This window comes from Corvus brachyrhynchos, unplaced genomic scaffold (assembly GCF_000691975.1).
Source record: "Corvus brachyrhynchos isolate BGI_N302 unplaced genomic scaffold, ASM69197v1 scaffold5, whole genome shotgun sequence".
Classification (NCBI taxonomy): domain Eukaryota; kingdom Metazoa; phylum Chordata; class Aves; order Passeriformes; family Corvidae; genus Corvus; species Corvus brachyrhynchos.
The window spans coordinates 11,426,379-11,445,944 of NW_008238321.1; the positions used below are offsets into that span (position 1 = coordinate 11,426,379).

General features: G+C 38.9%; 2 protein-coding genes across 3 annotated transcripts; one reads left to right on the forward strand and one right to left on the reverse strand.

The window, feature by feature from the left end:
* Window positions 1-2,097: 2,097 nt before the first annotated feature.
* METTL9 (methyltransferase like 9) lies at window positions 2,098-19,560 on the reverse strand. Of its 2 annotated transcripts, none has more exons than XM_017734162.1 (5): window positions 19,487-19,560; window positions 16,264-16,454; window positions 13,875-14,084; window positions 13,275-13,459; window positions 2,098-2,825 (listed from the first exon to the last, which is right to left on the reverse strand). In XM_017734162.1, the coding sequence occupies exons 1-5, from the start codon at window positions 19,526-19,528 to the stop codon at window positions 2,623-2,625; spliced, it is 831 nt and encodes a 276-aa protein (XP_017589651.1). In that variant the 5' UTR covers window positions 19,529-19,560; the 3' UTR covers window positions 2,098-2,622. The 2 variants fall into 2 exon arrangements, with proteins under 2 accessions (XP_017589651.1, XP_017589650.1); XM_017734161.1 differs by having other exon boundaries at window positions 2,098-2,828.
* Window positions 2,882-9,871, forward strand: IGSF6 (immunoglobulin superfamily member 6). The gene is made up of 6 exons (XM_008633502.2): window positions 2,882-3,646; window positions 5,246-5,596; window positions 6,492-6,598; window positions 7,646-7,699; window positions 8,314-8,397; window positions 9,541-9,871. Exons 1-6 carry the CDS (start codon window positions 3,580-3,582, stop codon window positions 9,577-9,579), a joined length of 702 nt encoding a protein of 233 aa, XP_008631724.1. The 5' UTR covers window positions 2,882-3,579; the 3' UTR covers window positions 9,580-9,871.
* Window positions 19,561-19,566: the final 6 nt, after the last annotated feature.

Genomic DNA, 19,566 nt, shown 5'->3' on the forward strand with positions numbered 1-19,566 from the left:
GAGCAGGCAGAAGGGGACACTTCTGTCCCGAGATGAAGAGAGCTCAACAAGCTGTGCCGGGGAAACGTAGGGCTGGGCTGGTGCTGCCCGGCTACCTCATCTCCCCGGCCCTGGGTTCCTCAGGGCAGAGTATGAACTGACTGTTCCTGGGATCACCCTGCAAAAGGGGGCTGTGGTTTTGACGGGTGAAGCTGTTCCAACTTTGCTTTGAAGGTTTCTGGCTAAAAATCATGCCCTTGCACAGCATTGTTTTCCTACAGTGCAACACACCCAGTCCACCCTGACAAAACAGAACAGTTTAGTCACTCTCTAGGGCAAAACACTGCACTCAGCGAGAGCACTGAAGTGCAGCCCGGACACTGCCACCCACAGCAGGACAGGAACAGCGGAAGGACGAGGCAGGATTCCCAAACCCGGGAGTAATGAATTCGGACATTGGAATTGCAACACTTGTTCCCTTAGATGGCATCTTAGAGTATCTGGGGCAATTTAATGAACTACTGGACTCAAGAGTTTCTCTGTGTGGGCTGAGCAGCATTAACTGCACACAAATGCTCTCTCAGGGCCTGCAGGGAGGAAGAAGTCCCTTCCCTCCACAGGAACTCTGGCTTTAGAAATACAGATGTAGGTACAGTCCTACGGTTTATTCTGTTTATTCAACAGGACTAAGGTTTTTGACCCTGCTGAAGGCTTTGCAGAAAGCTTTTCTTCATTATTGCTCATGTTTTAATTCCTCATCTCAAGTGTAAGAATACTTTGTTAAACAGAGTGAAAAAAGTAGAAAATCATAAGAAAGGAAAAAACCCTCCTATTATTTACATTGCACATTCTGTTCCTAGGCCTCTCAAAGCTATTACAAACTGAAATCCTAAGTGACAGGACTAAAAGATGAGAAACATGAAATGCAGTCTCTTGTGTGATTTTTAACCTGTGGGATTAAAACACTGAAGTACCTTTGAAGAAGTTTGTCTTAATACGTATTTGCTACCTTAACCTAAATTCATGACACATTAAAAATCATTTTCCTACTACTAGATGAGTACAAAATGAAGGTAGCAGAAGATAAATTAATGGATTCACTCCAGAGCATACATAGCTCATTTTCCCAACAGACAAATCTGATTGCACTATGTGCCAAAATGCAACAGCACATCATGAAATGAGAATAACACTGAGTCTAAATTACTGTTGAAAAGTAATTTGAAATTTCACCAGTCAAGTCCCTTGCCCCATACTACAGAATACTTACTTTTCCACAAAGATGACTGAGAACAAAAAGCTAATAAACTGGCAGGAGAAATCATTAACCATCAGGCAAAGTGAGTTTGAGGTAAACCTAAAATGACATATTAAGCATCCTACCTGGCACAGAATCACCAATAATTATAAAAACCACAAAACCCCCACAACAGACAACAACACTTTTAGACTTCAAAAGCAACAGAAGTCCGTTCTCACTTTACTTACCTGAGGTTTCTCTGCTCTCTCACACCTGCAGCTCAAGCACTGCATGATGTACACCTGCCAGGTCTGTACTACTTATGATGTCTCTTGTTGTTTTAAAGGAAGGTTATATCCCAACTGCCAGAAATTATCCACTTAAAACAGTTTTTTAAACAAGACATGTTAAAATAGATAGCATTTATGTACTGCTCCTGAAGTAAGGAGAATGTCTCAAGCTAGCTGAACTCTCAAGCCCCTACAGCCTGATTCTCTCAGGCAGTTTGACTCAGGAAATTTGCAAGAAACCACCTGCAACTTTTTAAAGCTGAAAACATTTGGCAACAACTTGCTTAGAGGATTTGTTATTAAAGCCATCAGTTTAAAGTGCAGTTTTAACAAGTTCTACCGTAAACCCTTTATCTGGAAAATGGCATATGCAAAAGCAATGAGCATTTACGAGGCTTTGAGGGGAACATGAAGGAACTCCAACCAAAAGTGATACATTTTTTGTGCACTGTTATCCCTAACTAAATGCTGTTTAAATAAATGCAAGGTTGTGCTGCTACTGAAAGCTTGATTCTCAACACAAAGAGCAGTTGCTGCAGACAAGCATGGCTATGGTTACAAAAAGGAACACAGAAGTTAATGCAAAAGTCATCTCAAAAAAGTTTATTAGCATGATTAAAAACGTGAAGAATGACAGTAAGAGAGAAAGTAACTTAGCATGGAAGATTATCCATTTCAACAGTTTTTATTCAACAAGGCTTGAACTGAATGGATAACTTTATTGCCAGATTTTGCTTGATTTCTTTCACAACAGTTCACACTGTATCGGTTTCACCATTATAAAGACTATTGCTTTTGTTTGGATATGATCCCTGTTGCAGGTAAGTATAAAAAAATATCCCCCATTGCTGCTGGATTGCAGAATGCAATGTTGGTTTAAGAGCTGGTAAAAAAGAAATTCTCAGCTGAGGAGTCCATTTAAAAAACAACCTTTTTTCCCCCCCTAATCACACTACAAAGAAATACATTAGTATTTTGGCCTTTAAATTTCTTACACGGTATTTGTTTAGCATGGCAATCCCAAAATTCCCTCCCTTTAAGTAACCATAAATCAAAACCCTCTTTCAGAGGCTGCTTCTTGGGTTAGACTGTGGAGCTTTACTTCACACAGGCTTACACTGGCTTGAGGACGAAGACAGCATCATCCAGCACGTAGTAGTCATTGTACATGTCACCTTCACAGAGGTAGGGCAGTCTGGTGAAAGCCTCGATGGCAAAACCTGCTTTACTGAAGACTTCTGGCAGGCTGTTCACCTGTTCTTCCCAAGTGTGCCCTTTGATTTCCAAAACTTCTGAGGGTTTTTCCCACTTGCCACCTACTGAGAAAACAGAACAGCTTTGTTTCAATTATAAAGAAAACTTTATTGTGTGCTGCATTTTCTTACAGAAAGCATAATTACACTGATTATGTTCCATTCCACGCTACACAGGAGGTTGCCAAACCCCTTGTAGATCTGCTGCAAGATCAGTTCTAGTTTGTCCCTGTTCAAAAGCAGCTTCTTTAAGGTTATCTTTTGTTACATTTTTAACTAGAAGTCCCAGGAGTGGCTAAAAGGTAACTGCCATTAGTGAGGCTGGTGTCCAGCAGACAGCGCACAGGTAATTAACAGTTATTAGAGTCACCAACGTGGAAATTATGATTTGCTGTGAAGCTTTCACCAGTGTATCACCACATTACAATGGATGGCTACTTTGTGCCTTCAGTGGCCATCTACTAGCTGATCTGCTAAAGGCTGCTTAGGGTCATATAAAACAAAGAAGCTGATCACTTGCAGCATGCTGGAAAATGCATTATTTGTTATATCCAATGAAATAATCTGAAGGATTATAGGTACAACTCTCAGAAGTTCAAAATTTAAAGTTTTTCACTCATTTTCCAAGTAATGTCATCCACAACAAACAAAAGCTTTCTGGCTTGAGCTGTACCTTTAACCAGTTTGCTAAATGCAGTAGTAAACACCCTTCTAAACAGGAAGTTCTACATCTTGTGATTAAGACAGTTCTGCAAATCCAAACATTTCCTAAGTTCCTCTTCCTTCATGAAGATTCATTTCCAGAGAGATACAAGAAATGGCATCTTTCAACAAATTAAACAACGTGCTAATGCTGGCATTTGACTGTATCCTGTATGGTGCTGGTAAGACTTTAAAAATATTTCTTATATTTTCTCATTTAACAGCAGTTAAAAAAGTCTGAGAATTTTGTGGTTATGATTTGCAACACAGCTACAAAATAAAAGCAGTGAAAAGTTTCACTGAAAATCAAGTTAATTTCTGCTATCTTTATAGAACTTCCAAGGTACGTAACTGCTAGCAAATGCTTTTTTCTTCCAAAAGTCTGAAATGCTGCTGTAACCTGTGATATATGGGTCAGATCCCGCTGCACCTCCCTGCCTGGAACACTCCAGAAGCAGCCGGGTTTCACTGCAACTGTGTTTGTCTGGGAGGAGGGTTTGGGAAGCTCAGCAGGCAGCACCTACATGACCTGAGGCCATGGAGTTCTGCTCTGCAAGGACACCAGAGCCTGTGAATAAGGTGGAAAAGAGAAGGGGATCAGCTGCAGAAGCACAAGCTACCGTCTTTCACCACACACGGGTGCAAGGACACCCACAACTTAAAATTTTCAGATTGCTGTAGCTGCTGTGGAATGGCTCTGATATGGACCTGACACAGAATCAGCTTCATTTTATTCCTGAAGAAGTCACAGACACTGAATCTGATTGGATTTGGTGAGAAAAATGGTGAAGAGACAATGTTAATTGTTCACCACGGACAGGTTTACAAATTGTGTATCAGCAGTACACTAAGAGATTCCAGTTTATTTATCTTCTAATTTGTTATTTTCTGGCAAGCACAAAAGGATGCTGTTTAGATACTACCTTTATTCTCACTGCAATAATTTCAATGCCATACTTTAAATAACTACACAACTTATTTGAAAAAAAATATACTAAAACAGAATTTACACTGTGGATTTCAATAAGGACTTTAAAAAACCCCTTCCAGACTAGTCATATTAAACCACACATTATTTTAGTTCCTTAATTAAAACGCTCTTCTCTGATTACCCTTCCTGTTTTCTCTGCACACATTTTTAAATGTCAGAACTAACAAGCACTATTATTCTTAGAAACCCAGAGTCAATATGTGTGATGAAGTGGAAGAATGTCTTGGAACTATTGTGAATTCTAATCAATGTTATGACGTTGCTAAATTACAGATGTCTTGATTTATGACATTTCCACTGCCTGCCTTTGGGTTGTCTGGCTTGACTCAGACCAGTGGACGAGAGAGAAAGCCCTGCAGAACTGCTCCACTGAGCAGCTGCACTTAGGTCACACAACACCCGCCCCCACTGCCCAGTACCCCCCCAAACGTGCAGGACTAAATCTCAGGCAGGAAACTGCACAAAGTATTCTTCTGGTCTTCTCCAGTGCCAAAGGAAACATTCACATTGTTCACATCTATCAGTCTTCTCTATTTTGTCAGAAAATAGAAAGCCAAGTGCACTACCCCGTAGATGAAAGTGTGAAATTAGCACATGTGCAAGCTGTAGGAATTACCTAAGAACAAAGTTCACTGAAAACAGCCTTAACAATTTCAAGTTTGAAACGCGGCTGGTTTCCTCCTTTCCTCCCACCTTTTCCTGAATGAACCAAAAGCAGCTGTATTTTCTTTTTAGACTGTACCTTGCTTTTTAGCTGTCCCTCATGGTACCAATCGTTCCTTCCCAACAGGTGTTGCAGGTCAGTGCCGAGTCACTGTAACACAGCCCAGGTTTCAGCAAGCTGACTCCTCCACGAACAATGTGTCCCTAACATGCACTTTCTCTGCCTCTGGATGCTCCTCCTCCCCACCTGAAGTTCTGTGGTTTCGCTTTTTAACTAATACACATCAGGATTTGTGTACTCCTGGATGCACAGATCATCAGAAGTACAAAGTACACTTATCAGGAAATAACATCTTACTTCAGATAAAAGATCTGACTGTAGATGACAATGCTGTTTATATCTGTGGAATAGCATTTTCAGACTCAGGTTCACCCCTCTCCAAACAAACAGGAGATGGAACAGTACTAACGGTAACAGGTCAGTTGTTCATTCCTTCTTAATGAAGCGTCTTAGAAGAAATAAATTATCTTGTCTAAATACTCTCTTTATACTTTCAAGAATGACATTTAAGATGGAAATACCAACAAACCCATTAGGAGTAGTAGGACTATATTAAGATGTTATTAGTAAAACCAGAGGGATTCCACAAATAAGCATCTCAACCTCGTTTGCTAATTAGCCTGTTCTATCATATGATGATGATGACCCTAGAATTCTACAAAAGAAAGAAGTTTTGTACTTGTGCTGTCTAAACATACTGTACATCCTCTTACATAAAGACTTTCATGGCTGTCAGAAAGGAAGTTTCAACAAAAAAATGGGAAGTAGAGAAACCAACATTTAGTAGAAGTATGTGCAAGAGAGTGCAGGCCTCAGACCGGGGATTCACTGTGCCAGCCTGAGAAAAATGTTCTAAACCTCTGTATCACTTGCCTTCTAGTTAAGAAAATAATGAAACTTCAGTAACTACATTTCAGTTTTACATGCCTAAAATAGAAAAAGAAAAAAAACCCAGCTGGATTATTACTTTCTTTATATTCCTTCCTTCCTTCAACTTCATTTCTGAACAGAAGCCTATGAGCTTTATTCAGATACACCTTTACAAGAGCAGAAAACTGGATTCCATTCTCTCTCTACCCCTAAAGGAAGGGTTTGTAATCAAAACTAACAGGTCTCCATTGCCCTTGCAAACATATGAGCAAACAAAAGGAAAATGGTCTCACAAAGGAATTTAGACTGAAAATGAACCAGAAAAATATTGATGGTATAAGGTTTTTTTAATTCCTCAGAGAAAGGGAGCTGGAATGCAGAGTCTTAAAAAAATTATGTGACTCAGAACTGCCCTTTATTCTAACACTCATTTTTAATAAAGGATCAGGGAAGCAACACAGCAATGGAAAACTCATCTTCATGATCATCACCTCGTCCTTACTGTTCCTGTACAGCTCTGCTGTGTTCACATCCTTTGTGGTCTACAAGGTAGGCTCAAAGTGTTTTTTCTGGTTTTGTTCATTTTCTAAATCGATGCAGTTTTAACATCTCCATAAGGGGAATAAAAACACATTTCTAGATTTCATAACTTTTATGGTTAAGTTTTAAAGAGGAGGTTGGTTCAAGTCCATGAGCTGCACAAACACATCTGTGAAATCCTGTGTGGCACACACCTGGACTCTCAACAGCAACCACATTTTCTTTTTTCAGTAAAGTGTCTAAAAGAAAAGGTATTCTGAAGTTAAAATTACCCTGAGAGTATAAATTTCCAGTAAAGGTAAAATAATTTAAATTTCACATCAAAGTATTTATGAGGTGCAGTAAAGTTACTGCAGACTGACTTCGCTTGTCTACTGAGTCTCTTCATACATGGACAGAACAGATAATGGTAAAATTAAAAAATGAGACTTGGAAGAAGTTTTATGCTTACAGAAACAAACCCATTAAAATGCACATGGTTAAAAGCTATGTAATTACTGGTTTTTGTTTTTTTTTTAATCTAGAACAAAATCTGTGCTTAGATAAAAACACCCAGAGCTACAACTGGAACTGTTACATAATAATGGGACTTTGACAGGAGAATCAGGACTTCACAGTCCTTACTTCTATGATATGGTAAAATGGTTCTTTCCTGTAGTGACCACTGTCCAAGCATAAAGACAGGACTGGCTTTTTCATTTTTGTTTTTCTTTAGAAGTGAAGGTACAGAGTGAAGAGTACAGTGGGAAAAATTAAACAAGCCTTCTTCAGGGGAAAAACTGGATCTATGATGCCATTGGTTTCTTTTTGAGATTAAGTTGTGTTTCAAGCAGGTCCCACTGTGCTCAAAGCAAAAATACTTGCAGTATCTACTACTAGAAGCTGAAAAAAACTTTACACATGTGAAAACCTCTCTGATTTTTCCTATGGTATCAGCTGATCTAGTGAAACACTTACCTACAAACTGACACTGCAAAAGGGCAACAATTTTAACTACTCTGCTAATTTCTCACCTTATATCTTATTTGCTTTGTCATTTATTTTCCCTCCCTCCAGTTAAAACCAAAGCTGCTAAAGAAAAGTGGGAAAGACCAAACAACACAGAACTACGTATGTTACCATGTTATTTGCTTTGCCTGTGATTCAGATCTTCTTCTTCTTGTCTTTTTAAAGTATATTTGGCATCAAATTTGTGATTAATTGATGATTCCATTGAAGAGACATTCCAAGCTGTTAAGGCTTCACTTTATATTTAACTAATTTTAACAAACCAGTTAATTTATTTTTAACCCATTGGATACATGGTAAAGTTAATCTATGTAAAGGCCATCTCTAATACACTGTTTCCTTTAGGTTTTAAGTAAAGTTGGTTCAAACTTCTGACAGTAACAGGTTTTGCTATTAATTTTTTGTTTCTTTAAATGATCCATTCAAGTAAGCGCTAATGTGTTTAAAAAACCAACCTCGACCATTATGTATCCTTGTACAAAAATCAGAAGCCATGCATTTAAATATCCATTAAAGAAGGTGCATATGTTAAGCAATGCAGTAGTAATGTAATTTAAAAGCCTTCTGCTTGCCAAACTGTGTGGTTTTAAATTGTTACTTAGTAACATTCCCAAAGACAAATCCAGGTAAAAAACCTGAATTACAAAAGGTAGAAAAAGATGCTTCCTACAACATAAAATGTTGCACTGAACAAAAATATTTTAAATAATTTGCAGAACATAAATAGTGGCCGAAAAATTTTTCAAGCAATTGCTCAAGAACTTCAAAAGCAGAGATACGCTCAACACAGCCAGCAGCCTGTGAGTATGCACCTACTAATACCTGAATTTATGGGGAAAAAGAGAAACCAAAAGGTTTTAGGAATACAGCGTGCCCATTTCCTTTAAAGTTGATAGAGGTGTAAAAAAAAGTATTCTGAATGACAGTCAGACATTATAAAGCATTATAAATGGCCATATGCATACAATTACATATCTATCTATTTACAGATGTGTGTGCAGATATATATACACATACACACCCACTCCTTTTAAAATTATGCATGTACATTTAAAAATAAAATTGCCAAAAGTTTGTATTTTGCCAAGAAGAAGTCTGGTTCTGGACTGTTTGCTAAATGCTTAGAGCTATTAACAGGTCATGTTTGAAAAATATTTCTTTTGCAGCTCCTCTTGCTCCCTTAACCCAGAATAGGGGACAGAAACATAACAGAACTATTATAAAAACTCAGGAATATATTTAAAGGTATTTCCCCTCCTTCAGCACACAGAGCCTAAACTAAGTATTCAATATCAGTGGGTAAAGAAAGACACACAACTTATTTCATCATTCCAAATTTATGCCATCAAGTCTTATATGACAATAATTTTACATGTGCCATGTAAATTATCAAAAAAACCTGCAAAACCAAACCACACGACTTTAGAAGTCACAGGTATTTACAAGCAAAGAAAATGGCTTCAAAATTTTGCTTCAAAAATCTTGCTTGAGAAACAATGTTAATTCTTTCCTGTTCTGAGTACAGAGACCATTCCAAGATGCAAGGAGGAACCAAATGAAACACAGACCAAAGTCAAGCACTTCTCCTATATACATTTTACTTCATTTATTTCCATACAGCTCCAATCATTTTCCTCTGTAATTACCCCTTTAAAGACTTCAAGTCCCTGCTGACATGACCTGGTCTTTGGTTTGAGCATCAGATATGAAAATATGGGCTACGTTTTACTGCCTCTGTGCTCCCTGGAGATTAGGAAAAGTCAATAGGGTAAAAAACATGTTCTGAAGCCTGTAGATACCACATGGACAAAAACAACTGGGTAAGAGGGGAGAAAGGATTTTACTGAAACACTAAAGGGATGGAGTTTGCCTCAAAAAAGGAATTTTGCCTTTATTTAAAAAAAATAAAAATCACCTCAATAACAGAACACTTCTCTCCCCAGGATGATTCGGAAGATGGCACCGTTTATCAGAACAGATGAGAATGTGCAGCACTTCAGATCTGTTCAACAGTTCTGGTGCAAGCAAAGGGGCTGGTGAGGAAGTTAAGCCTCTTCACAGACTTCCTTTGCTTTAAAGGGAGAGGACAAAACCTTGCAGGGCACTGTTCTTCAAGAGTATTTTCTAAACAGATCACCAGAACCAAGTGCATTGTACCTTACATCTGTGTTACCCATTCCATTTTCCATTTCCAAGAACCCTGGGAAAAGACTTCATCTTTGTAAGATAACTGCTGATGCTTCATAAAAGTTTCCTATTTTAGTTTAGATTGAATTCTGTGTCTTCTTTTTTTTCTCTTTACATAAACTTACATGTATTCCTTTTACATGAACTGGGCAATTGTGAAACACGTTTGATAATTTACAGCAACAGAAAATAAACTCGTTTCATGGGTGAAATTCTGGGTTTGGTCATATTAATGGGATAGCTATTGATGTACCATTTACAGACCAACACTTAATGAGCCTTAGAACAGCTTAAACAGAGCAAAACCTGTCAGGCAAGCAGAAAAAAGTGACAATATAAACACATGCACTATCCTGGCAAAGCTCATTTGGGATGGGAGCTTCCTCCAAGCCTATTTAGGAAAGTAATGCTCATTGTGAAAAGCTTGCTCCTCCAATACTAAAATTCACCTGCTAGACTGGCAACCCCCATCTCCCAGTCCTACCATCCCAAGTCAGGAACACCTGGAGCACCACATTTTGCCTTTGCATGCCTGTTCAACATGGACACAAGCACAAAAAAGAACTACACTATCCAGTCAAAGGAAGTATACTGGTTTTTTTAAAGTACCTTTTTCAGCAGTTACTACCCAGCCAATCTGCAAAATCAGCACTTTTACAAGATACCTGTTGGTATCAAGCATTTTCCCTTCTAAAGAACAGCTGCATCTTTTATCGTAATTTAAATAAAGCAAGGCTTTGTTTAACAAATGAAGTTTCATAGACAAAGCAAGGGTCCATCTTACACACTACTGTGTTTCCAGTTCAATAATAGTATTTCAGGAGCATGGAAAAGACACCTTTGCCTTCTCATCCCTGTCAATCAATCACAAGGGTATTAATGTGTTCAACAAGGAAATTTCACACTCCCAGGCTCCCAGTGTTCACTACTTCTGAAGTATGGCATGGCATTTTTATTTTAGAGAAAATTACACCAGTCTAGTCATGTATTATCCAATAATGACTTTTTCTGTCTGTATTAGGAAATACAAAGGATTCTCATATGACTCTATGAGATACCTATTAGAAACAAAGTTGTGGTAATATTTGTTCTTAGTGACTGGGTTTAATACCTGATGATTCATTCAGCTCTCTGACCTAATTTAGAAATCTGAAATAATTGCATTCCTGGTTGTCCTGCATGGTGAAATAAAACTGAAAAGCCCAGAGAGAATTTATGATTAAGCTCCTACGGACTCTAGGTGTCACTGTCATTCCACAAACAGTGAGCACAGATCTGTATTTTAATTCCTCCTCCACCTTGCTTTGTTCTCTTAGAGCAGGTTTTATATTATTCACATAGACTGTTTCCACCATTACCATCCCCTTATATTGCATGTAATAACCCAAATATCTCATTTTGATTAAAATAATTTCTCCACTTCTATCTATGGATCTGCCACTGGATCAAACACCTTACCTGCCCCAACTCTTTTCCATTTGTTCTCCCTCTAGAAAATTCAAGTTTCACTACGTGGGTCCAAGCTGGTTTTAATGAGCTGCTACAAGAAGTTACTTGAGCCATGAAATGTTCTCCTCTTTGAATGTTCCAAGTATAATTTTGTTACATATAAAACATATGTACATATCTATTTTTAAAATGCATCATCATGTAAAACAGCTGAATGAAATACTGAAATCCTAAAATGTTGTTTAGATCATGAAGATAGTCTGGCAGTTCACTGTCTGTTTCTTTAGCCCACAGTTAAATTGATCTTAAGTGGGAAGGCTGTAACTTTTGTGTGTGTTAACCTGCATTGTGAACAGTTTATACGAGTCCATATCCATAATAGTGGCAAACAGACAAACAGAGCATGTTTTTAAGTTTCAGAGAATATTAAGGGAACAAAAATGCCTTCAGCAAAGTGACTCATCTGCCAAGTCACCATCACGAATAAAATTATGACACTGGTTTAGGAATCATCTTACAACAGCATTTCAGCTTTCAACAAGTAGGAATGAGTGTGTCCAACAATCACACAACAGGTGTCCAGTCCCTTGGGATTTATAAATTTAACTCTCTCTTCTCCTCCTAGTGTAAAGTAGGAGACTAATGATGGAGGATATAAGCAGGCTCAGAATAGTTTGTTCCTTCATTTATCCTCCTCCTGTTGAGCCAGGGAGTTGTACATGGTCTGTCATGGGGTTACCCAACAAAATGCAGAAAAGTAGATGTGGGGTGCAATAGTGATTGCCAAACACAATGGCACAGAGTTTTGAAGGCACACAAAAAAAGAAGCACTTCTCATTTTTTGGTTTTAATATGCCAGTGAAAGACTACAAAGACACTGCTGTTATTTGGAATTTTGAAGGATTTCTACAAGGGGAAGCCATATTGTTCCACATTACAGGAACAATAAGTTGCAACTAAATATGCTTGAAATACTTTACAGATGCCTAAGTCAAACCCCAAATCTAATTTAAGACACACTACTTTTCAGAACAGTTACAAAATTACAAGCTCAAATACTGTATTTTAAGTAATTCTTCATCTGTTGGCATTACTTCTTGTACTTAAAACTTCTTTTCTCCCTTCTCCCACCAAAACACCATTGGCATGTAAAAAGAGAAAATCAGATTCAGTTTGATGCATTTGTGATTGCCAGAACATGATTAGTTCTGTATTTTCTGGGCATCCATGCCTTTCCACAGACAAGTCTTAGCACTCGAGGAGAACCAGAGGCCAAACAATGACTGATGATCATCAGCCTCCTGGAACTCAAACCACCTTCAGGGTGCTTCAACCTGAATCCACAATCACAGGCATGTAAAAAAGTTCCTAGTCTCTTTAGAAGTTTAGTCAGTGGGACAGATTAATCTGAAAATCTCTCATATATTTCTTTAAAATCCAAGTAGGGTAAATAATTGAGTTTTAGCACTGAATTTTACTTTTTTATTCCTGCTACTAGTACAAGGTAAATGAATACAATACTAGTAGTGGTTGATATTTGTATTCGTAGGGGTCTGTATTTTACTTTGAGACCTCATGTTGGAAAGTCAAAGTTATCTCCCTATGAATTTTTAGGTAGGATTCATCTGGAACACTTCAAACAGCTTGACCTGAACTACCTATCCAGCACTAGACAGTTCTGATGGTTTTGCTCAATTGGTCACTAGAGACAGCTGGAGTCACCTCTAGGTAAAAGGCCCTAATCAGGGACCAGTTTTCCCAAGCTGTTCCAACACAGCTGAAATGTGGTAACTTGCAGAACAGGATCTGTGACTTCAATATTTGAGCTTTTTGTTGGTGCCAACAATGTATTCTGTGGAGTTAACAAAACAGCTTACATCATGTAGCCTATTTACCTATGATTTCATACTTCTGGACATGCCCTGTTATTTGCAAGAAAATCCAATACAAACATGTCATTTATTAAACATTTAATTTGGGATACTAGATCCTACAAATGTTTTCTTTAACTGCCTAAACAGCTGTTAATCTGTGCACTTACCATTTTCCACATAGGGGTGGAATGGCAGAACCAGTGCTAAGATGACTCTGCCTCTGGTTGGCTCCAGTACACTTCTAATATCTTTTAATACAGTCAGTGGTTGATCACAGCGATCCAGCAAATTCAAACAGCTGATAACATCATACTGAAATCCTGTGTTTTGCCATTCATTTATACCAAGCACCCTGTGAAAGGAAAGACAAAGAGATACAGTCTGTTGAAGACAAAAATTCCCTGTGGATGTGTTGACAGTGCAGGTAAGGTCAACCATTTAGAGAAGAGCCAGACACAATCCCTTCTGGTCTTTTGGAAAAGAAAACTAAATCAGTGAACAGCATGGCTACATGTCCAGCCCTATGAACCTTGATACTGCCTGATAAACATCAGGTAATAAAGGAGACAAAACCCAACACTGCTAACATCAACCAACTGCTAACACAACATCAGATGTGTTTGTTTTTCTGCTTTTGTACAGGTTAGCCTTTTCCATAACAATCAAACAATAAAGGAATTGACTGACAATACTGAACATTAATTAAATTACAAACAGATTGCTGTAATGTCTGATATAAAGGATGTAGGAATTATTCAGTACAATACCTGTATTTCTTCTTCTGAAGCTGCCATATCATAGTTTCAGACAATTCAGTGGCATAGATTTCTTCAAAATGAGGACTCATGACTTTAGTGACTTCTCCATCCCCAGCCCCTAAATCGAGAAGTCTGTGGGATTTCCATTCAGGATTTATTTTAAGCAGTCTTTGAAATTGTTCTGGGGAAAACACAAACATTGAGCCCCTTCCCAGCAGCCTGAAATGTAAAACCAAGAAATGACCAATTTTGTACAAACTTAACCGGACAGGCAGTAAAGAAATTTAGAATGTGCTTTGGCAGGAACCAGTCACACATAATATTAAAAAAGGTCACCACTCGGATAAATTCTAAATCCAGTTCAACTTGCCTTGCACTTCTCAGAGCTCAAACACAGAGCCACATGCAGTTACAGTGGTTAAGACTCCAGAAGGAATTTGATTAGGTAAGGAAGAGCTTGTGGAGTGCAGCTCAAGAAAATGATTGCATTAAAACAGAAAAAGGAAGGGGAAGAGAAAGAGAAGCAAAGATAAAGACTGAACTTTATTTGTCACATCTGCAGGTCTGAATCTCTGCCACCTACTTTAAAAGAAAACCAAGATAAAATAACAGAGGAAATAAAATGGCTGCAGACACAGAAGTATGCACAATGAATGAGGAATAGGATGTGGAAAGAGGAGACAGGGAACAGATTTAAAGAAAGGATGGGGGTAACACTGCTGGAGGGGCAAAAGAGATTTTTTTAATTCTATGTTACAATGGCTTTTGCTGCTATCTGCAGATCCTGCATTCAACATGAAAAGCTGTGGAACAGAAAATAGACAACTCATTAAGGAATTGGGTAGAGGTGACAGTTGGATTCCTTGTGGATCAAGTCAATGACATACCCGCCCATAACTGTTTGAAGACTACACAGTGACACACTTCAGCTGTCATAGCAGAATTCAATGATGAAACAGTTAGAAGAACAGGCAGAGGAAAAATAACTGGTCAGTAATAGACTGCAGGTAGATAAATACTATTCTTTAAACTCCTGTCGGATAGCAGGTTAAACTTAAAGACAATGAACAGGAAAAAAAAAAAACCAGAAAAAAGATAAACAGAGATAAAAAGACTCAAAGAATAAAAAATGTGAAAAGGAGGGAGCCTAGGGAAGACTGACTGTACTAAAACCCAAAGAAACAAAAAGGACAGAGTATACAAAGTCATAGAGAAGAAACTAAGCAGGATATCAAATGTATAAAAATAAACAGACTACATCCAATTTAAGTAGAGGCCCCTTGCAGCACACATGTGTCAGTCCACACTGTATAATTGGCTCATAGCTATTATTCCTAACAGCATTATGAGGTGTTATTCAAAGCCCTGAAGAGCCTTTGAAAAAAAAAATAGAAGAGAAAGGAAGAAGAGACCAAAGGAACCTTTATATAGAGCTACACATAACTAAGAACACCACAGGGAAGCTCATAAAGTCATCTGGGTAGAAAATAAGGAAAAAGACTATTTTTCTAGCCCCAGTAGACAGCTCCTATCTTGTGTCAGACTGTGCAGAAGTATGTAGCAGGTGCAGAGGTGGGGATACTGGAGAAATTGGCTAAATGTAATAAAATGCATTCTTTAGGAGGTCAAAACTGATAATCTGTTAAACGTGTCTGAATGAGGTGAGGTGAGCAAAAATAGGCACTGACTTCTTTGAAAAAAATACTAAAGCACCTATGAACAGCCAAACTCCCCTGCAACTGATGCAATAAGAATAGAAGAATGCTGTTTGATCAACTTATGTTTTCCTGCTCTGCTGATGCAGACATGCTACATCAGAAGTTTCCTGTTCCACTGCAGCTTACACACAAATTGAGGTGGAATTGTTTTAGAGAATAAGAGGAAGGACAGAATTCCACATTAGTGTTACAACATTTGGCCAGCTTTGCGCTGTTTGCCATGATTTGCAGTTGGCAGGTACACACTCTGCAGTAGGAAGAGTTTTAGGTGCAATACAGAACTGACTGGATACAGCCAACAACCTGCACAATCACAACAGTAACTGATATAAATGTGGCAGTAGGGGAAGGGCAAGGTGTGGGGGGAGAAAGCTGAGGGAAGAGACACAAAGAAAACACTCTCTTAGTTAGAAGAAAATTACACAAGTTATAAAATACAATCAGAATCCTCTGTCTTTTATTAATAGCAATTAGCTCCTTTGTCCCCCCATACTGGAAATAGTGATCACCAGTTAAGAGGGCTGGGCATGATGAGCACAGGAGGGCATTTCACATCTGACAGACCAGCAAAGGGAAATTACACATTTTGAAAAGCTGGCAGATTAAGGGGTAGGGCTGAACACTTGAAAACTCTAAATCCAAACTGTATTTAGCTTACCCAAGATCGACTTTTCACTTACCCATTGATAGATGTTCTGGACATAAAAAGGCTAAAAATAGAGGACACAAAAGAGTGATAGAGCTGGATAAACAGCCAGCCTGACTTCTCAATGCTGTTGTTTAAGAAGATCTGTGTTCCTTGGTCAAGGTAACTCTGGACAAAAATGGGCTGAAGGGATTCAGACAACTGTTCTGTGTTGCAGACATACCACTAGAGAAAGAGACAAAGGATCATTAAAAAAGTTCAGCAATGTAAACCCAAAAATAGTAAAAATAATACACAGAAAGCTATTATCAATTTCCATAAATACTAAAGTTTAGTTTTTCCTACAGTCTTTCCAACAAACTTCAGGTTAAAATTAACTCAGAACTGTAACAAAGTGAGGACTAATTACTTGCTAAGAAATAATGCTTTAAACTTTTGTCTTAATCATTACTCTGTTCTTTGAAGATATCTACAAGGTAAACTCCCTAGAAAGCCAATGTAGGTTCTCTGTGCGAAAGTTGTATTTAAAAAATTTAAATTTCTTTTTTAATGAAGAGCATCACTATTATTTTTCACTCTCCTACACTGACATGGAGTTATTCCCAGTCCTTCTCATAAAATGCCATTGTGTCTGTTTTCTACCATAAAGAATTATTCTCTACAGCCAACACCCTTTTATCTCACCCTTAAATCTTGCAAAAATGTGCCTTAATCTGACTGCATGTGTTCATTGTGCAGATAGGGAGCTTTAAGTATCCTCAAGTGAGATGTAGAGTTTTAACAGAACCTGGCAAAAAATGCATGTGGAAGGACAGAAACTGTCAGCTGGGGTAACTCCCCGAAGATTTAACACACAGGTGCTCAGACCCTGATCCCATCACATTCATTTGCCTTGTTGGGAGAGGAACATTCACTCAGTGCAGGTTTACACAGCCTTCAGCACAATGGAACTTCCAGTCACTACTGTAATGGGACAGGATTCTCATCCCAGTGTGTGCAGCATCCCAGCAAGCAGAGGGGAGCACACAGTGCACCAAGGCCCTTATGCCAGATCAAACACTGGCCCAAAGCAGCGAGGGAAGACCCTTCAGCTGAGCAACAAATGTGCCTGCTTAGGATTGAAAACCACCTGGAAATGGGTGCATTTCTGGCAGAATCAGGCTCGTGACTGTACTTTCAAACACACTTGTAGACAGAACAAGTGAGTGATCCTTTCCTCTGAAAAACAGATTCTGAGTCTGCCCCAGGGATCCCCGAGACTGCTGATTCACTGGTTTAGGTCTCTTCTCACTGCAGCTCAGTGCTTGTTAAATAAAACAGCACAGGCCAGTGAGTCCCAAAAGGAATCCTTAGTGGCTCCTGAAAAACCACTAAAGCAGCAGCTTGTGTACTTTGTCCATTCATTCAGAAGCCAATTCCAAGAGCCTGGCAGAAGCAAATGATCCCAAGGAGCTGAGGAGCAGGCTGGGATGTGTCAGGTTCACTCATGAGGCTGCTGCCTCACTCCACTGAACAGGTCTGGAATGGCTCAGATGATTTGCCTTTTGCAGTGTGTTGCCAGTTTCAATCCAGAAGAAAACATTTTCAAAGCCTTGGGAAACACAGGCTTTGTTCCATAAGCAGCATGACTACACATATGCTGTACCTGAGCTCATACACCTTGGGGTTCTGCACTGAACTCTCACCTGCAGTTCCACTGAAAAACAACAGTCCTGCAATTCTTGTCTTTAAGACTTCTGATTATTGACATAACCATTGGCAGAAGGGTGATGGTGACAACTAACAGAAGCTTGTTTCCAAAATTAAGGTGTTGTTCACAGATCTCCACTTTCTTCTCATTATGGTTTAGTGGGCATGGTGGTTATTTGGTCAAAGGTTGGACTTGATGATCTTGGAGCTCTTTTTCAACCTCAATGACTAAATGATTCTATGATCCTTCATGGTTAATCTTGCCAATAAAGTTATTGACAACTACCTATATAACACCAGTGAATAACAGAAATGCTAACAAATTATAAGACCAAAACCCCCCTCACCAAAAACTCCCAAACCCAATCTAAATTTCAAATTAAAAAAATGGTGAAAACCAGCTTAATTCCAGAACTACTTCCTCAGAACAGAAACTGCTTTTGTTTTCCTCCAGGTACAACATATGAAATGCCACTAGTTTCATGACAGAAAGTGTGTCAATCTTTTATCTTTTCAGATTGTTGTGCTAAGACCTTTGTTATAATAAAAATTATAAACATTGCAACTCTTGCCTAATATTAGTAAAAGGATTAAACACTTCTTTAAGTGTTAAGTCAATAAAACTGCAGAGAGTCAAAGTACCAGGGGTCTCAACATGCAATCCTTGCTTACCCCACAAACTCAGTAACCATAAATCTTACTAAATGTACTAAATAATCAATACCTACATTTAAAATCTAGATCTAATATAATAGAGATGGAGATTATCCACTGCAGACCATCTACCTGTGAATGACACAGGCACCTCCACAACACATTTTCCTGACTTGTTTTTCTACTACTGCTTTTAACAACACAAAAGACTCTCAGATTTTCTTTGTTCACCAGAAGGAAGTTCTTCCTGTAAACCTGAATTCTGCTTCTCTTTGTACTTATGTCTTGAATGATCCAAACAGCAGACCACAAGCATTAAATTCCAGGGATACATCCACCCAGCAAGATTCTGGATGTCAGTGCCCACCCAGAGCACTAAGAACGCTGCAGTAATGGATCAGCAGGGAGAAATATGGTCTTCCTTTGTACAGCAGTCCTCAAGTGTTTATACTACGTTTTCTTCGTTAGCTCAGCTCTGCATATTTAACCTAGATTAAGCTGCCAGCTTCCTTCTGCACTAAGAGTTTCTATTAGCCCTTCTAACTCCTGTCAGATTTTCAGTAGCATTTTGCCAAAACACAGTGCGGATCTGAACACGTTCCAAATGAAATCTATCACATAACCATTGCGTTGCAAGGGCATAGCCCCTAACTTCTCCACCAGGTACCGACCCATGTGGCCACACTGCCCAAACATAGCACTAACCTTTTATCGCAGTCGGATCCCATTGCAACAACTCATTCCTAGTTTGCCACCTACTACTGCTCCAAGGCCTCTGTGGGATTCTCAGTTTCCCACTTTTTTTTGTTTTCCTCTAGATGCACCGGTACTAATTACAAACATCTCTGTGATTACAAACCCCCTCCCGTCACCGCCACCTGCAAACTTCACTGGAGCGCTCTCACAGGGCTCACCGGACAAACCGGGGGTGGCATTGAAAATACCGGGGTGCACATCCTCAGCCCGGGGCGCGCGTCCAGAACCCGGGGCGCAC